This window comes from Phaseolus vulgaris, chromosome 7 (assembly GCF_000499845.2).
Source record: "Phaseolus vulgaris cultivar G19833 chromosome 7, P. vulgaris v2.0, whole genome shotgun sequence".
Classification (NCBI taxonomy): domain Eukaryota; kingdom Viridiplantae; phylum Streptophyta; class Magnoliopsida; order Fabales; family Fabaceae; genus Phaseolus; species Phaseolus vulgaris.
Window position 1 is genome coordinate 28422496 of NC_023753.2, and position 15592 is coordinate 28438087.

General features: G+C 33.8%; 2 protein-coding genes across 2 annotated transcripts; one reads left to right on the top strand and one right to left on the bottom strand.

Moving 5' to 3' along the window:
- The first annotated feature begins 215 nt into the window (after positions 1 to 215).
- Positions 216 to 2866, top strand: LOC137829675 (probable LRR receptor-like serine/threonine-protein kinase RKF3). The gene has a single exon (XM_068636540.1). It carries the CDS (start codon positions 738 to 740, stop codon positions 2616 to 2618), a length of 1881 nt encoding a protein of 626 aa, XP_068492641.1. The 5' UTR covers positions 216 to 737; the 3' UTR covers positions 2619 to 2866.
- A 7199-nt stretch (positions 2867 to 10065) lies between these two features.
- On the bottom strand, positions 10066 to 14619 carry LOC137829676 (uncharacterized). Its single transcript, XM_068636541.1, has 4 exons — positions 12637 to 14619; positions 10879 to 11086; positions 10647 to 10776; positions 10066 to 10563 (listed from the first exon to the last, which is right to left on the bottom strand). Exons 1-4 carry the CDS (start codon positions 13422 to 13424, stop codon positions 10301 to 10303), a joined length of 1389 nt encoding a protein of 462 aa, XP_068492642.1. The 5' UTR covers positions 13425 to 14619; the 3' UTR covers positions 10066 to 10300.
- Positions 14620 to 15592: the final 973 nt, after the last annotated feature.

Consider the following 15592-nt stretch of genomic DNA (forward strand, 5'->3'; position numbering starts at 1 on the left):
TTAAGACCGCGTTTGGTAATGTAAGTTTGTCCATTATGTGTGGTGTTAGCAAAAAAGGGAAACTAGAAAAGGTTTTGGTTTTGTTTGAGTTAAGTGATGGATGAAAAATGTGTGGTTTCTTAAGAAAAATGAGACAAGTAGGAGTGGATGAGATACAAAATTAAGCAGGTATATTGGTAAAGGCACTTTAACTTGTGGTAGGTCGAAATTGTGGGAACAGGTTATATTAAAATTGACCTCATGATTTGTTAATTAGAAGCACATAAAAGAAGATGAAAGCGGTGATTGTGCAAAATATGTTGGTGTGGTGTGGTAGTGACGTGTAGATTTGATGCAGGGGCAGTGGGCAATTAAAATTTTGGTTAGTGGCTTCTAGATGTTGAAAAAAGAGTTGAAAGGGAAGAAGAGGAACAAAAAAAGTAGGCTAGGAATGGACAGCGATGAACAGTGAAGAGAAAGGATCGACGATCCATGATGAAGGATCAATGATTGTGGGTGGTAGAAGCAGTAGAAGAAGTAGAAGAAGAAGAAGAAGTAGTAGTAATAGTAGTTTGAGTTGAGTTCGCGGAAGCATCCACCCTGTGTCAGTGTCTGCTATTAGTATTGAGTATTGAGTATTGTTGGGTAAAGAATGAGGAGGAACATGGTCAAAAAACATAAAACACCAACTCCTCTTACTCTTACCTTTCTTCCCATTCCAACTCCCACCTCGCTAACGTACCAACCCCTCCATTTCCATGACTCCTGTCAAACCCTTCATCCTCCTCTTCTTCTTCTGCTTCCTTTCTCTCCCATCCTCTTCCTTATCCGCCACGTGTCCCCTCAACTTCACCGTCCTCGGCACCACCAAGCCCTCCTCCTTCGACTCCTCCCGCTGCCAGGTCGTCACCGAGGCCCTCCGCCTCGTCCAGTCCGACTACCTCCGCCGCAGTGGCTTCTTCCTCGCTCCCTCCAACGCCTCCGACTCCTGCTGGGACAGCTTCCAGTCCTATGTTAACCGCTTCGACCCCACCTACGACATTCGCTCCTCCTGCGGCTACCGAACCTCCTGGATCTCCCAAGGCTGCGTCAACGTCACCACCAAACAAGACTTCGAAGCCCTCGTTCCCCAGTCCACGCTTCAGACCGTGGGGAAGAACTGCAACCAATCGCTCGAGAATAACTCCCCCTGCGCCCTCTGCACCTCCTCCCTCTCCGCTATCCCGCACTTGGGACAGTCCGTCGGCAACCTCACCAGCTGCACTGACTACTCTTCTATCTACGCCGCCGCCTTCGCCAACTACCTCGGCCCCTCCGACCCCGGCACCGCCAAGTGCCTGTTCTCCCTCGAATTTCCCTCCTCCCGTTCCTCCGCCGCCAAAAAAAGAAAGCTTCTTTTTGCGCTTGTTTCTGTTGTCTGTGTCTTGGTCTTCTCCTTGCTGGCTCTCTGCTTTTGGGCGTATCGCAAGTTTGATAAGAACGTGGCTCGGGATAGGGATATTCGTATTGCGGAAACCGGTTTGGCTTCTGGGTTGGACTCCATGGACCAGAGCACCACTTTGATCAGGTTCACTTTCGATGATATCAAGAAGGCAACTAAGAATTTCTCCCGGGATAACATAGTTGGAAGAGGGGGTTACGGGAATGTGTACAAAGGGTTGCTTCCTGATGGGAGTGAGGTTGCGTTTAAGAGGTTCAAGAATTGTTCGGCTGCTGGTGATGCCAGCTTTTCTCATGAGGTTGAGGTTATTGCTAGCGTGAGGCATGTTAACCTTGTTGCCCTGAGAGGTTATTGTTCTGTCACTACTCGTTTAGAAGGTTACCAGAGGATTATTGTTTGTGATATGGTGAAAAACGGGAGTCTCCACGACCATTTGTTTGGTTCCAATGGGGTGAAACTGAGTTGGCCAATTCGTCAGCAGATTGCTCTAGGCACCGCTAGAGGGCTGGCTTATTTGCATTACGGGGCTCAGCCTGCAATCATTCATAGGGATATTAAAGCAAGTAATATACTTTTGGATGATAAGTTTGAAGCCAAGGTTGCAGATTTTGGACTGGCGAAGTTTAACCCCGAGGGGATGACGCATATGAGCACTAGGGTGGCTGGAACCATGGGGTATGTTGCTCCGGAATATGCTTTGTATGGACAGTTGACAGAGAGAAGTGATGTGTTCAGTTATGGGGTTGTGCTTCTTGAGCTTTTGAGTGGGAGGAAGGCGCTTCAGATGAACAATGATGGTCAACCTTCTGCTTTGACTGATTGGGCTTGGTCATTAGTCAGAACAGGAAAGGCTTTGGATGTAATTGAAGATGGCATGCCACAACCTGGTTCAACACAAGTTCTTGAGAAGTATGTGTTAATTGCTGTACTTTGCTCTCACCCGCAGTTGTATGCTAGGCCAACAATGGATCAGGTTGTTAAAATGATGGAGTCTGATGAATCAGTGCCCTCAATACCTGAACGACCAATCCCTCTTGTTGCTGGGAGGCTTGATATTGAGAGATCTGTGAGCAGTAGTGGCTCTGGTCAGCTCTCTAGTCCAACGGGTTATCAAGCATATACTATAGAAAGTGATAGCCAGTTCACTAATTCTAGGGAAGAAAGAAGCTCCAGCTCCAGGATTTTGTGTACAGAATGAGATTATAGTGTCTGGATAATTTGTTCCTAGATTTAGCTTATAGAATACTGTTTTGTTTTTTCAAGTGTTTTCTGTTACAAAGCCAAATTGGATGTACAAATTTTGGTTCTTGCTAGAGTTTACATAATGGCAATAGAAGAAGAGTATCATCAAGCTTTGTTGAATCAAGTGTGTCACTGTTATCAGAAACAACTGCCAATTCATTTTAAGAATCTTCTAGTGCAAGAAATGATGGAATTTTTAGCTGAGCTCCTCCATTCTCACTTGTATCTCTCTCTCTCCCTGTGTCACAACTTCTCAATACTAAATGTTGAAGTTTAGGAGTATCATTACCATTTGTTTGGTCAACTCATTGGGTCATGAGAGGATACGGGAAAGTTGATGCAAGAGTGAAATAATCTCAAAAACGAGAAGCTGGCATAAATGTCTCTCAAAAGTTAAGTGCACATGTTCCCTTCTGTTGTGGGTTAATCAAGCTGTTTATGTTGAGGAACATGCCCAATTGGTTTGACTTTTATTTTCATATATAATATCATTATACTATGGAGCCTGAACTTCAATCATTACTCTGACAGAGTTAGGAGTTGGCAATTATTAATATGTGGGAAGAAGATTGCTTAGGTTTGTAACGTTCAGCTACTGCATTCTATGTTCTTCTTTATCAGATGAACAAAATAAATGATAAAAAAATTAAGATTTAATTGGACAAAGTGGAGTTTTGGTTGTGGTGTATTATTCTCTTTTTTTTTTCTTTTTTCTTCTTTTGACGGGTATTATTCTGGAATAATTGACAATATCAAAAACATATAATTCTGTGGGCCTTGTGACCGAATTTATAGAAATATAAGAAATTAAAAAACATCATAGTTTTATTGAAGTAATGGCTTAGTGGAGAACTTTTTTTGTTTCTTCAAATGATATCTTCATTGGGAATATGAGATCTGGTCATTTGTGATACAGTGATTTGAAGCAGAAAGTGCAACAAGGGATCAATGAGAAATCTTGAGCTTTGAAATTTAACCACCTTTCTCAAAGCAAAGGAATCAAGTACCATTAAATGACCGGCCAAGAAATGTAATTGGCCCTTGTTCATGAACGATCAAGTTATTGAGTATATAGCTTTTGAAATTATATAAGAATCAAAATATATTATTTTTGTTAAATATAAATGAAAAATATGCAGCATCCTATCTGTAAACAAAATATCTCTTTCCCTGCTTCACATAGGATTAGGCAAAATGTAAAATTACATTCCGAATCCAAAAGATAAAAAAGAACATTTTTATATAAAAACACAGTGACATATACATTGGTGCAATTTTATCATTCCAGAATGAACTACTGTATTTTATAATTGGCTTTAACTCTTCTTCGGGAGTGTTTTCTGCAGCATAATGATTCCTTTGAGTGTTTTCTGCAATTTGTCTTGAAATATATAGAAAATACATTCTGGAAACTCTATGCTAAAAATATCAGATGTCTCTAGAAATTTACTGGATATAGAAAGAAACATCCTTTTTTATTTAATCATTAGATATAGTAAAGGAAGAATTGACCTAGTTTGGACAAAAAATTAAAGAAACTGTTGATCCATTAATTGACAGATAGAAGAGCTAAAAAGTTTTTGAATATTTTGGGATGAAGAGTTTGTGGATGGCGAAGCAGAGATTACAGAAGAAAATGGGTCAGTTAATACTGTTTGTACTCAATTCAGTGATCCTCAATTATCTATGAATGCTTTAACAGGGTGCATAATTATGAAACAGTGCGGGTCATATATCTAGAAAATGTTGGAAGCACTAGCAGTCATAATTTCTTAGATTTGGAATTAGTTAAGAAGTTTGGGAGTAAATGAGACTCCATCACTCCAATGATTGTGACAGCAGGAGGTGGTACAAGGTTGGAGGCTCCTTATATAACATGAATTTTTCTATAGATGAAAAAAAGATTTGCTTTGAGGTGAGCCAAGCCTTAAACATCAAATGGATCAACAACAAAACTTTCAGCTGATTTTCGTGCAATAGATTGTATAGAAGCAACAACTAATCAATTGAAACTTCCCCCTAATTCAGGCATACACAATGTGTAAGTTGAAAATGTGAAGAGATCCTCAATCTTGTACTTAAAAATCTTTCACCACAACTATATTCACTTGTTCCTTCTAAAGGTGAACCAGAGGCTATTCTGGATAAGAATAGGAAAATGGTTAAAAGGGGTATTCCTGCTACTAAGATATTGTTTGAGTGGAAGAAATTTACCTATAGAGCATACCACTTGAGATTTCTATTGTGGTATGATCAAACAGTTTCCTAATAGTTTACACCCTTGAAGACAAGACTGCACTTGAAAAGGAGGGTATTGTTACAACAATAAGTACTCTAAAAAATGGTTTCATTTTAATAATTACTTGTTTGTTTTTCATTTTTGTCATCAACTTTATTTTCTATTTCACGTATTTTTGTTGTTTTTGGTTACTCATGTGACACTAGGTAATGGAGAGATTTGTTAAAATCTCTTTTCCAAACATTGCTGCAAGTGCCTCATACTATTTGGTTTAGACTAGTGAGTTAAATGGAAAAATAAACACGAAAAAACATCATTTTTCTTTCTAAAATTGTATCTATGTTTTTCTCTTTATTTGCCAACAAATCTCATTTTTAAGGATGTTTTTTCTTGTACTCTATATTTTTTTAAAGAATGTTTTATTCCTTTTAAGAAATGACTTTCAAATTACTCTTTTTGAAATGTTTTTTTGAAATATATTTTATGAATTTTGAATTTATTGTTTTAGAAGTCAAAAAAATGTGTTTTAAAATATAGAACAATTCTTTTGTTTTTTAGATTTCCTATTTTGAAAACACTTTTTACTTATGCAACATCTCCTATTTTATAATCATAAAAAAATATCAAGAGTAATTTGAATATTTTGAAGAATGTAAGGGTGCTGGAAGAAAACTGTAGAGGTGCAGAAAGAAATACTCCATTCTTAATTATGCTTTGCCTGGTCATGGACCTTGTTGGAGTTTTCTATCTGAACCCAAACTCCATCATAAGAGGCAGAAAGTTTGAATTTAATTTAAATTAAGAAAAGAAAATATCATATTTAATTACAGTTTTGGTTTTTTAAATTTAAAATGTGTATATTTATTTATGTTTTCTTAAATAATGCAGACTCTTTAATTTCATTTAAATTCTTTATTTTATGTTTCAAACTGCAAAAGTCAACTGCCAGAGTTCAAAACTAGTTAGTAATAGTGTCAATACTCAAGAGTAACAAAAACAGAATAATTAACCTTAATAGGTTGGTTCACATTAAAAAAAAATTAGTTGCAAGACATACTAATGAGTCTAATTATTGTAGTTTTTACAATTAGAAAGGAACAATTAATATAATTTACTCTTATTTATTTTGATAGTTAAAACGAAAAGTTATCCTCGTAAGTAAATTTAACCTAAGATAAACAAAAAGGAATCATGTTATTTGTAGACTTCTGGAAAATGTCAAATCTCTATTAACTTGTCATGGACTAAACATGAATGCCTTATAATCATTTGGTGTTACGTTTAAACCAAGAAAAACAAAACTAAAGGAGTTGAACAAGTATAAAGTTTATTTTTATTAACAATAAACATCCAAATACACGAATATTATTAAGATTATATAAGTTTTAAGAAGCTGAAGAGTACTTGAGAAATGTAGGTGTGTGATTTATTAAATGAATATATATTTAAGAGTATAACATGATAATTATATGGAAATATTTGATTAAAACAACGAGTAACATTCAATATAGGGTGACATTTATTCTTATATTTCATTTTGTTCGAGGATTTTTAAACAAATTGTTTCATGAATAATCCCTCAAGAATTAAAAAACCTTTCATGAAAAATTCGGGATCATAATCAAATCTTATAATTTTGATATGTTTCTTAAACTAGTTTTTAAGAAGGATAATGAAAATTGTAAGATGAGTATGAGTTTCAAACTCGTGATTCATAAGATAAATTCATGTAAAACAAGAACAATTATCTAAAGTAGTAAGAAAATATACATGACCATGTAAAGAAATATTGGAACAAGATCTCTAAATATCAACATGTATCACATCAAAAGGTTTAAAAGCACGAGAAAAACTAGAAAAAATATTTAAAAAAATTGTTTGACAAGATAACAAGTATTGCAACCATTTTTTTTTATACTTTGTATATAAGGATGTTTATGTTTCAAAATGACTAATCTTTCACAAGTGACCTAGTCGAGTATATTAGAGAATATTTTGTATAATATTATTCATCAACTAGACCAATTTTCTCTTTGGTTTTAAAATCTTTAGTCACACAAGAATTGGATGTGAAAAGAACTTTAAAATTGAGGGAAGATACCAACTTAGAAAAAAAAATCAAATTATATGTGAAAGAAAGAATGAATAAACATCTTTTAGCAAAAAAAACATCATTGAATTTAACTATGTCGATATGAGTAACAATAACCTTAGTTACATTAGGAAATCTAACAATTATAAGATAAATTTGTTTCTAAGAAAGAAAATTTGCAAGATTAGAGGAAACATTATATGTAACACCAAAATCAATAGTTTTATATTTTGTGCTTTGGAGGAAATGATTCTAGTAGTATTTTCATGGTTGGACTGTTGAATTAGAGACATCAAGGCTTTGTATTTGTTATTATGATACATGTATACTTTGGTTTCCAAATGCAGTATGTTGAACAACTCTAGTCTTTGTATCTTCTTTAGTATCAAAATGGTTGACAACATTGTTCTTTCCATTATAATATTTATGTATGGAGAAAAATCATGCTTCTTGTAGCATACTTCGCCATTTTTTTCAAATGTATACACATATTTCTATTTGAAGAATTCTTAAAGTTCTTGTTTCATGGCTTGACGAAAACCATGTTTCCTATAACAACGTCCTATATGTAGGGAACAATAGAGGTTAATGTATTAATCTTGGTTTCCAATTCTATAATGAAATTGTTGTCAACTATTTGTCGTTCCTATTGAGCTACATCAGAGAAAATTTTAGCAATTGGTGGAATACTTTTATCTGTGCAATCAAAAGTAATCACTCCACATGGTCATTTTGTGTCATAAGAGCATATAGGGTCATGTATAAAATTCCCAAGCTCATCCCATATAACTTTCAATTTTGTAAAGAATTCTTTAATAGTGAGATCTCTCAGTTTTAAGGATGAGACTTTCATTTGCAAATATGAAATTCTTATGAGATTTCCTTGAAAAAAAATCTTGATTTCAAATCATTATATATCTCATCTACAAAATGCTTTGGCTTATGGAGGGAGAAACTAAATGCACAAGCTAAGAAATCACCATATCATTATAGTGTTTCTAGGCTTGATCAAAGACATCTTCTTTCATAGATTCATCAACAGTCTCATCCAAAAATTCAACCTTGTTCTTGGCATTCAACGCAGTAATTATAGACCTACTACATGAGTGAAAGTTATTCAAATGAAAAACTAGGAATGTGGCAGAATTTTCAAATGAGTGAAAATATAAGAAACTATGTACATAAGAGATTTGTATTGAATCTTCATACATGATGAAGAAAAAAGGAACAAGAATGGTCAAGAAGCAGAAAAGAAACACTAAAAACACAAATAAAAAATATGTAATAAAACTCTTATTTCTTAGTTTACTTCTACAAGATAACAATTTAGCATTCATGATGAAAGAAAGAATGTGCAAAGAAGAAAAGAGAGGAACAAGCAAAGTTATGGATTTAATTGAATTGTATCTTATCTTAGAGAATATGGTAAAATCTTGATTTATCACTACAAGAAAATCATTAAAAATAGAAACTAATTTTAGAGACAAAAAATAATTAGTTGCAATAGTGACTAAATTAGAGATCATTTTAAAAACTAAAAAAATATTGGTTTCTAAATTAGTTTTTATTATTATTAAATAGTTTCTAAATTAGCTATCAAGGTTACCAATTATTTAGATTCTAAATTTGGTAGCAAAAACCTTGATTGCTAATTAGATACCAATTTAGAAACCATTTCAGAATAATAGAAACTAATTTAGAAACAAAAAATATTTTAGTCTCTAAAATGGTCTCTAGTTTAGTCATTATAACATCTAATTATTTTTAGTCTCTAAAATTGGTTTCTATTTCATGATTTTCTTGTAGTGTATATATAAGATGAAAAAAACGAAATTGAAAAACAAACACAAAAAAAAAAAAACATTAACTGAAACATTAAACACAATAACATAACTATGCAAAGAAGTTGAAAAATTTATTTTAAATTTTTTAGATCCATTTCTTTCTATGTTTGAAAATGAGAAAAAAAATTGTTAAAATTATTTGACTACAAACTTTTGAAAGAAAATTATTATAAAATTTATTTTAGAAATTTTAACACTTTGATAGTTCAAATAAGATTTTGATATACTTTTGTTTTTTTACATTCACTTTACAACCAACAATATTATTTTAATATTTTTTTATACTATTTTTAAATCTATCACAACAATTCTTATATACAACTCTATGGTTGTTAAACATAATTTTCCAAAACAGAATCTATTTGATCTTTGCTTAACATTTTTGGCACTTTTGTCTGGTTCTTTCTGGGCTACTTTCTATTTTATGGAAATGCCAGCTTTGGCAATAAATTCAAAGGAGGGTCGTCATCATTATCTTGGATGTAATATTATATAAGTTTCACAATCTTTTGATATTTTAAAGGATTCAGTGGAATTGAAATTAAAATGTCATTTTTATTAATAAAAAAAATCATCTAAACAACTCTTACAAATTTATTGTATCTGGGTCGTGTGCTCTATGAAAAAACATAATATCTTTAAAAAAATCTCCAAGGTGGGGCCTACAGATGTCTTTATCTTATCTTACTATTAAAGAATATGTGGAATAATTTTTTTATGTATTTATAGGAGAAAAGAATAAAAAAATATTTTAAAAAATTAAATTAAATTTATGTATAGATGGATTTGTAGAAGTTTTTCATTTAATTTTTAAATCAATTTTTTAGTTTATACATTGGATAACTTTTTCATTTATTAAAAAATTATTTAACTTTTTTTCTAAAATTAGTTTGGAAAAACTTACACAAGCATTCACTTTTTTTTCTTTAGTTACACAAACAAACCCCGAGTATATGTTATCAAAAAACGTACAAAGTGACAGAAAAAAAACTCATAAACGTCATCTCATTAATAATAAATAATGATACTGTTTCTTACTAATTTTAAAAAAAAATTAATAGTGATGAACTAATTATACTTTCAATTCAAAAACAGGGTATCATAATCCTGAATTTTATGAACATTGTCAAAAAAGGACAAGCAAGAAATCACTGGGTATATTTTCAAAATTCTATACAATTATTTTTATAAAAAAAGAAAATTCATACATAGGAACATAGACAAGGAATGGCTAGTAAGAAATCACTTCATAGATTTTTAAAGTTCTTAATAAAAATCTATACAATTATTTTTGTGAAAAAATGACACACATCATGACATTACACACTCTTTTTTTGTCATATGCTTCTAAATCTATTTGAAGAAAGCTGTGTACAGAAGGTCAGGAACTAAAGAAAATGCCCCAATTCCGAAATAGTATCATCATCATACTAATCTAAACCAAGGGAACTCAATTTAGGTGTCTAAGTGTGTGTTTTCCAGATACCTTTTGAAGGAGTGGATTGTGTTATTTTTACAACTCTCTGTCTTGGTTGTTGCGTATTCTTTGTGACCTTTTCTTCAGGCTTCTCATTTTCCCTCACCACATCAACTTTCACTATGTGATGATCTGAAGTCCCTTTGGAAGAAAGAACTAAATAGGAACCAGGAACAAACTTGTATGGAGAATTTGATGATGATAATATGTAATCTACCCTAGTTCCGTACTTACATGTACCTTGGACACCTGCATAACATTAGTAATGATAGTAAGAATAATAATAATAACAATTAATAAGCATGTTTAGAGTTTGAAAATTGAGTTTGTACTTTGTCCCTTGGCAATCATGACAACGGACTCGCATTCCCCTGCATAGTCCTTAGCATCAGTGTAGTCTTTAGTCTTGAGATATTTCATCACTTCAACCTTTGGTGTTGGCTTTCCCATCTCTTCATAGTACTGGACCCAACAAAAAATTTGATTTCTACTTTTGTTATCAAGAGTGAGACCAAAAAGCAACAAAATAATAGAGGCATTTACTTTTCTGTCATGCATGTATACCTTCACAATATCTGTCCATCTTTCTTGGGAGTAATCCGATTCATCTAGTGAATTAAGGCCTCCAGCTAAGATGTGAGGCTCATCACTGGATTGGATTATTGCATTTACCTGCTTCATTCGCCAATTCTCATCAAGATGATCAAGATGGGTACAGTACAAGTTAAGTTCACCTACTTGAGGCACATCGATAGTGGCCTTCAGAACATTCCTGTGCCCAAAAACTTAATCAGTCACATTTTTTTGCATCTCATGCTCATCCTTCTTGTTAAGTCATTTTCTAACCACAATGCTTTCAATCTACAATGCTTCAATCCTTCTAACTAGCTTGTTTACACGGATTGGAATTTGGATTTCCACAATCATTTTTCAATAGATGGTCATTATTAGCCATAGATGACGCCTTTGGTGGAGGAAAGTAAAAAATTTCTCAATATAATTATGATGAACTTGAGCAAGAAAGAAAGTATTCTGACTTTTCTCCCACCCCAGAAAAACTGTACCTCATTTGCATCAGACAAACTTACTCCACACCAAACTACAATTATTTTATGCTGCGCACAGTGCAAGTTTCGTTCTTTAAAAACACGAACCAAATAGATTTACATTTTAGAGTTGTTTATAGTATTCAGGGAAATAAGCCACCATTTGTATTTGGGGAATCTAAAAGTGTATATAAAACAAGAAGAAAAGGGTGAAATTGGTGTTCCTTGGTTGGAATATTTGGTGACTTATACACCTCTAAAAAAGTCCGATTGAGGTTGAAAATAAAATATAAGTGTGAAGGGAACATTGATGAATGGTGACAACAGAGAATCCCCATATGGAGTAGGTGGGGAAGAATCCTGCATCGCTGCCTACAGCTATTACAGTTGGCATGTCGTGCATTTGTCATTGCCGTTGCCACGTACAAGAAAACAAGGAAAGAATCTAAGAGCAGTTTTAGAATTGATGTTAACGCTAAACTTTTTGCGTAAAGCTAAATGGAGGTGGATCATTGCTTAAGCATTGGTTTGAAAGAGTGAGAGTAGTTAGTGAATGAGAAAATCTTGTGTATGGCTTTTGGAAACTTCCCATGTGTTAGTTTGAGAATTCTTTTTTTGGTTCAAAAGTGCTAGAATAATTGCTCCTTTATCAGCAGAAAAGTGATTATCTTTTCATTTTTCTTTGCAATGACAAGCACGAAGAAGCTTCTTCGAAATACATACAAGAGCAGAGAACCAAAAGGTGTCGTAACTTTACTTCTTTTTCTTTAAAAAAATATTTTAGTGTGCTCACAATACCTGCTACATGTATTTATTTAATGATAGAATAATAAACGCATTTTAATAAGCGTTTCAGACTCTGCAGGAAATGGGTTAGAATTAAGTGTAGAAATCAATTATTTTAAAATAATATATTTCAAATTCAAATGTTTAAATATGTAATAAATAAATAAATGTACTTATAAATTTAATTTTATGTATTACGAATTAGCAATTAGCAATATACTAACCAATCACAAATCTCATTTTTAAAACAGTTATTACAAAATCATCAGACTAGTTTAGTTGATAAGACAGTTTAACAATGAAAGAACTAAATTAAAATAAGTAAAAATAATATTCGTGTGTTTCTTTGAACAATCAAAACTACTGTGCCTCCATTGCCGAGTTCAGTCCTGTTCCATTCCAGTGACCCAAAAAAACTTAACCTTAACATAAACAAAGAAACTGCAGAAACGCAAATGATGAAAGTGAAAAGTTAGTTTAAAAAGCTGACCTGAAATCAGTTTGATCGAAGATTTGGTGAGAAACGCAGCGTTTGATGGGCCATTTGGACAAGACAGCATTGCCGTACTCGGGTGCCCAGCTTTCGGCGAAGACGTAGTTCATTCCCAGCGCCGCAGCCAAATCAGACAAAGGCTTCATCCCATTCTCTTCCTCAGCCTTCACATCTTGCAGACTCAAAACATCTGCATCAACTTCCTTCAGAACCTCAACCACCGTTCTGTTACTCACGTGGGCCCCACCTCCCCCCCACGACCACGCCTTCAACCCCTCCTTGTCGTGTTCCGAGAAGCTCGATTGTCGGCTTCGCAGCAGCGAAATCTCGTTGTCTGGCAAATTTATGGAAACCCTCATCTTCTGTCTGCTACCAACGCTCTCCTCTGCTGTCTTTTTCACTGATTGCGACTGCTTCAATATGCTTCTCGGCCGCGAATTCGCCTTCGAAGCGACGCCGTTTTGCTCCCCCAACTCGCGTGCGCCTTTCGGGAGCGCCGGGGCCATGGAGAACAGCGCGGCGTTGAACGTCGCCACCCGGATTGGCTTCGGAGCACCCAATTGCGCGTTGGGATGAACCGTCGCGGAAAGGTTTGGGCTTGGCTCGGTTTGGGCCTTTGGGGCGCTCTTCTCGAGCTTGTTGATCACTACCACTTTGGGCTTCGAGCGGCGGCGAATTGGACACCGGAGACGGCGGAGGAGGCGGCGGAGGTTCTTCTTGAGGAGCTTGAGCATGGTGGAGAAGCGGGCGTGTGACAAAAGAGGGTCTGGCCTTGGGGAGATCATAAATCAATTGCAGAGTTGTGATTTTTAACTCTGTATTGTGGTGACGTTTGGCAAGGCATGGATATCGTGTGGGAAGGGAAGGACTAGGTGGATAACATACAGTGGCTTGGAAGGAAAAAAATGAAGAAACAAAAACGGAGTAAATAAATAAATAGTGAGATGGATTAGATTAGGAAGTAGTAGTTGAAGGCTTGCTTTGGTTTGTGTTGAGAGAGTTGAGTAGAAAAGGGGAATGGTGGCATTTGGCATTTGTGAACGAAATCTTAGGGAAATGGAATAGTTATCTCAGGAGAATGCCATAATTCAGTAAGAGAGACAGGAAAAAGGAGAAACGGGAGATGCCTATGGATATGGTATGCCCACTGTCATCTTCATCCCCAACTGCTACCAAAAAATATAAGATTATTGGTCTGCTTTTGGTTGTGTTGTGGACACAACACACGCAAAGCCAATATCATGTAAAACTTGGGGATGTAGTTTAAACTTGGTGCATTTTTATTAATCATTTTGAATAGGAAAAAGTTAATCTGAATGTATAGATTGAAATTGGGAAGTTCACAGCTTTGTCATAACTTATAAGGCAGGTATGGGTTTCATATTTTTATAGTTTTTCTTGTTTGACTGAGACAGAGAAGTAAGGGAATTAAGGGAATGAAAGGAATATTAATGGTAATAATGAGAGTAAATTAAATGAAGAAAGAAGAGAAGGTGGAGTGAGATTCTTCTTTGGAAACAGGAAACCCGGCGTACCCATCTCCAATGAACCTAACTACCATTACCATTTTACAGAATAATCTCAAGAGTTAAAAGTGTGAAGTTGTGACTGTTGACTCTGACTCAGACTCATTGTGCAGCTGTGAGAACTTCTCTTGTGTGATCAAAAAAATCAAAAACAATGGAATGTGAGCTGGTCTGGGACCCCATTTCATGAACTTAGGAAGTTGGAATGGACTCAAACACCTTGTCAAAGACCAAATAAAGCTGGAATACCTCACCTTTCTCCACTACTTTTAGCTTCCACCATTCACGCCAAAATCAAAATATTTTTATTTTTATTTTTGGTCACAAACTTACAGAAGATTCAAATCGAAGTTCATACTGAACTAATAGACTTGTATGTGCCTAAGTATATTATGCATAGAAAACAAAATAATAAACACAGGAAGGTCTGTTTCACAATGTACCCTACACGGTTACAGTGACAAAGGAATGTATTGTTTGCCATATAATGTAACACTAATCATCACGTATAGTCACTTTCTAAAGGAAAAGAAGAAGCAGAACAAGAATTCTGAAAGAGAAAGGTGGAGTAAAACTACCAAAATTCTTCTTCAAATATTGAAATACTTTAATAACTTGTAAAACAGGTTGACTTAGATACTAGGATAAATTGAAGTAGATTTTACAGTTTTTTATTTAAGTGGTGGGATTTGTACACTTGTTTTCCCATTCATAGAGAGGGCTATGCCAATGTGAGCTTGCATAATAGTGTAACAGTGATTCTATAAAATCTAGAGAAATAAATGGTATCCACATGTGTTGGGTATTTGAATTGCTAGATATCTTTGGTGTATATTATCAAGGTTCTTTTGTATCCACACGTTAATATTAAAATTCTTATTAAACCATATGTTATCTACATTCTTATACAAGACATAAATTTAAATAAAATTATATGAATGTGATTTAATCCAAAATTAATTTAAATTTGTGTTATTTCTTAATTTTTTTAGTCATCTTAGATGATTTTTCCTACTTTAAGAAAATTCCAAATAAAAAATTAAAAATAATATAAAGAAGTATACTTTAAACTTAACTCAACCTTATAAACCTGATTTATAAGTAAGATTTTATTCTAAATAACTATAATTAAATTAAGATTTGAACTTTAAATTTAAATCTAACTAAATATTGTGAACTTATTAAAAGTTAAAAGTTTAAGGTTTAGGATGAACTTTAAAAAAAATAAAAATTTAATATAATGTAGTAAAGGTTAAGTGTGTTATAATTATACTTATTAAATTTTCTTTCAATTTAATCTCCAATCCTATTTTTTCATTTAAATTCTTTTTGTATTATAATTTATTTATTTTTTAATTGGTAGGTGGAAAATTTATTTTGACGTGATCTGCAATTAATTATTTAAGGATATTAAATAATTTTCAACA

Bases quoted from the DNA above. Each gene is read 5' to 3' on its own strand.
- LOC137829676 (XM_068636541.1), bottom strand. From the start codon at position 13,424: ATGATCTCCCCAAGGCCAGACCCTCTTTTGTCACACGCCCGCTTCTCC. The intron at 11,087-12,636 runs GTCAGCTTTTTA...TTTTGGGCACAG, and splicing joins TTCGATCAAACTGATTTCAG to GAATGTTCTGAAGGCCACTA. The intron at 10,777-10,878 runs GTATACATGCAT...TGTTGGGTCCAG, and splicing joins GATGGACAGATATTGTGAAG to TACTATGAAGAGATGGGAAA.
- LOC137829675 (XM_068636540.1), top strand. From the start codon at position 738: ATGACTCCTGTCAAACCCTTCATCCTCCTCTTCTTCTTCTGCTTCCTT.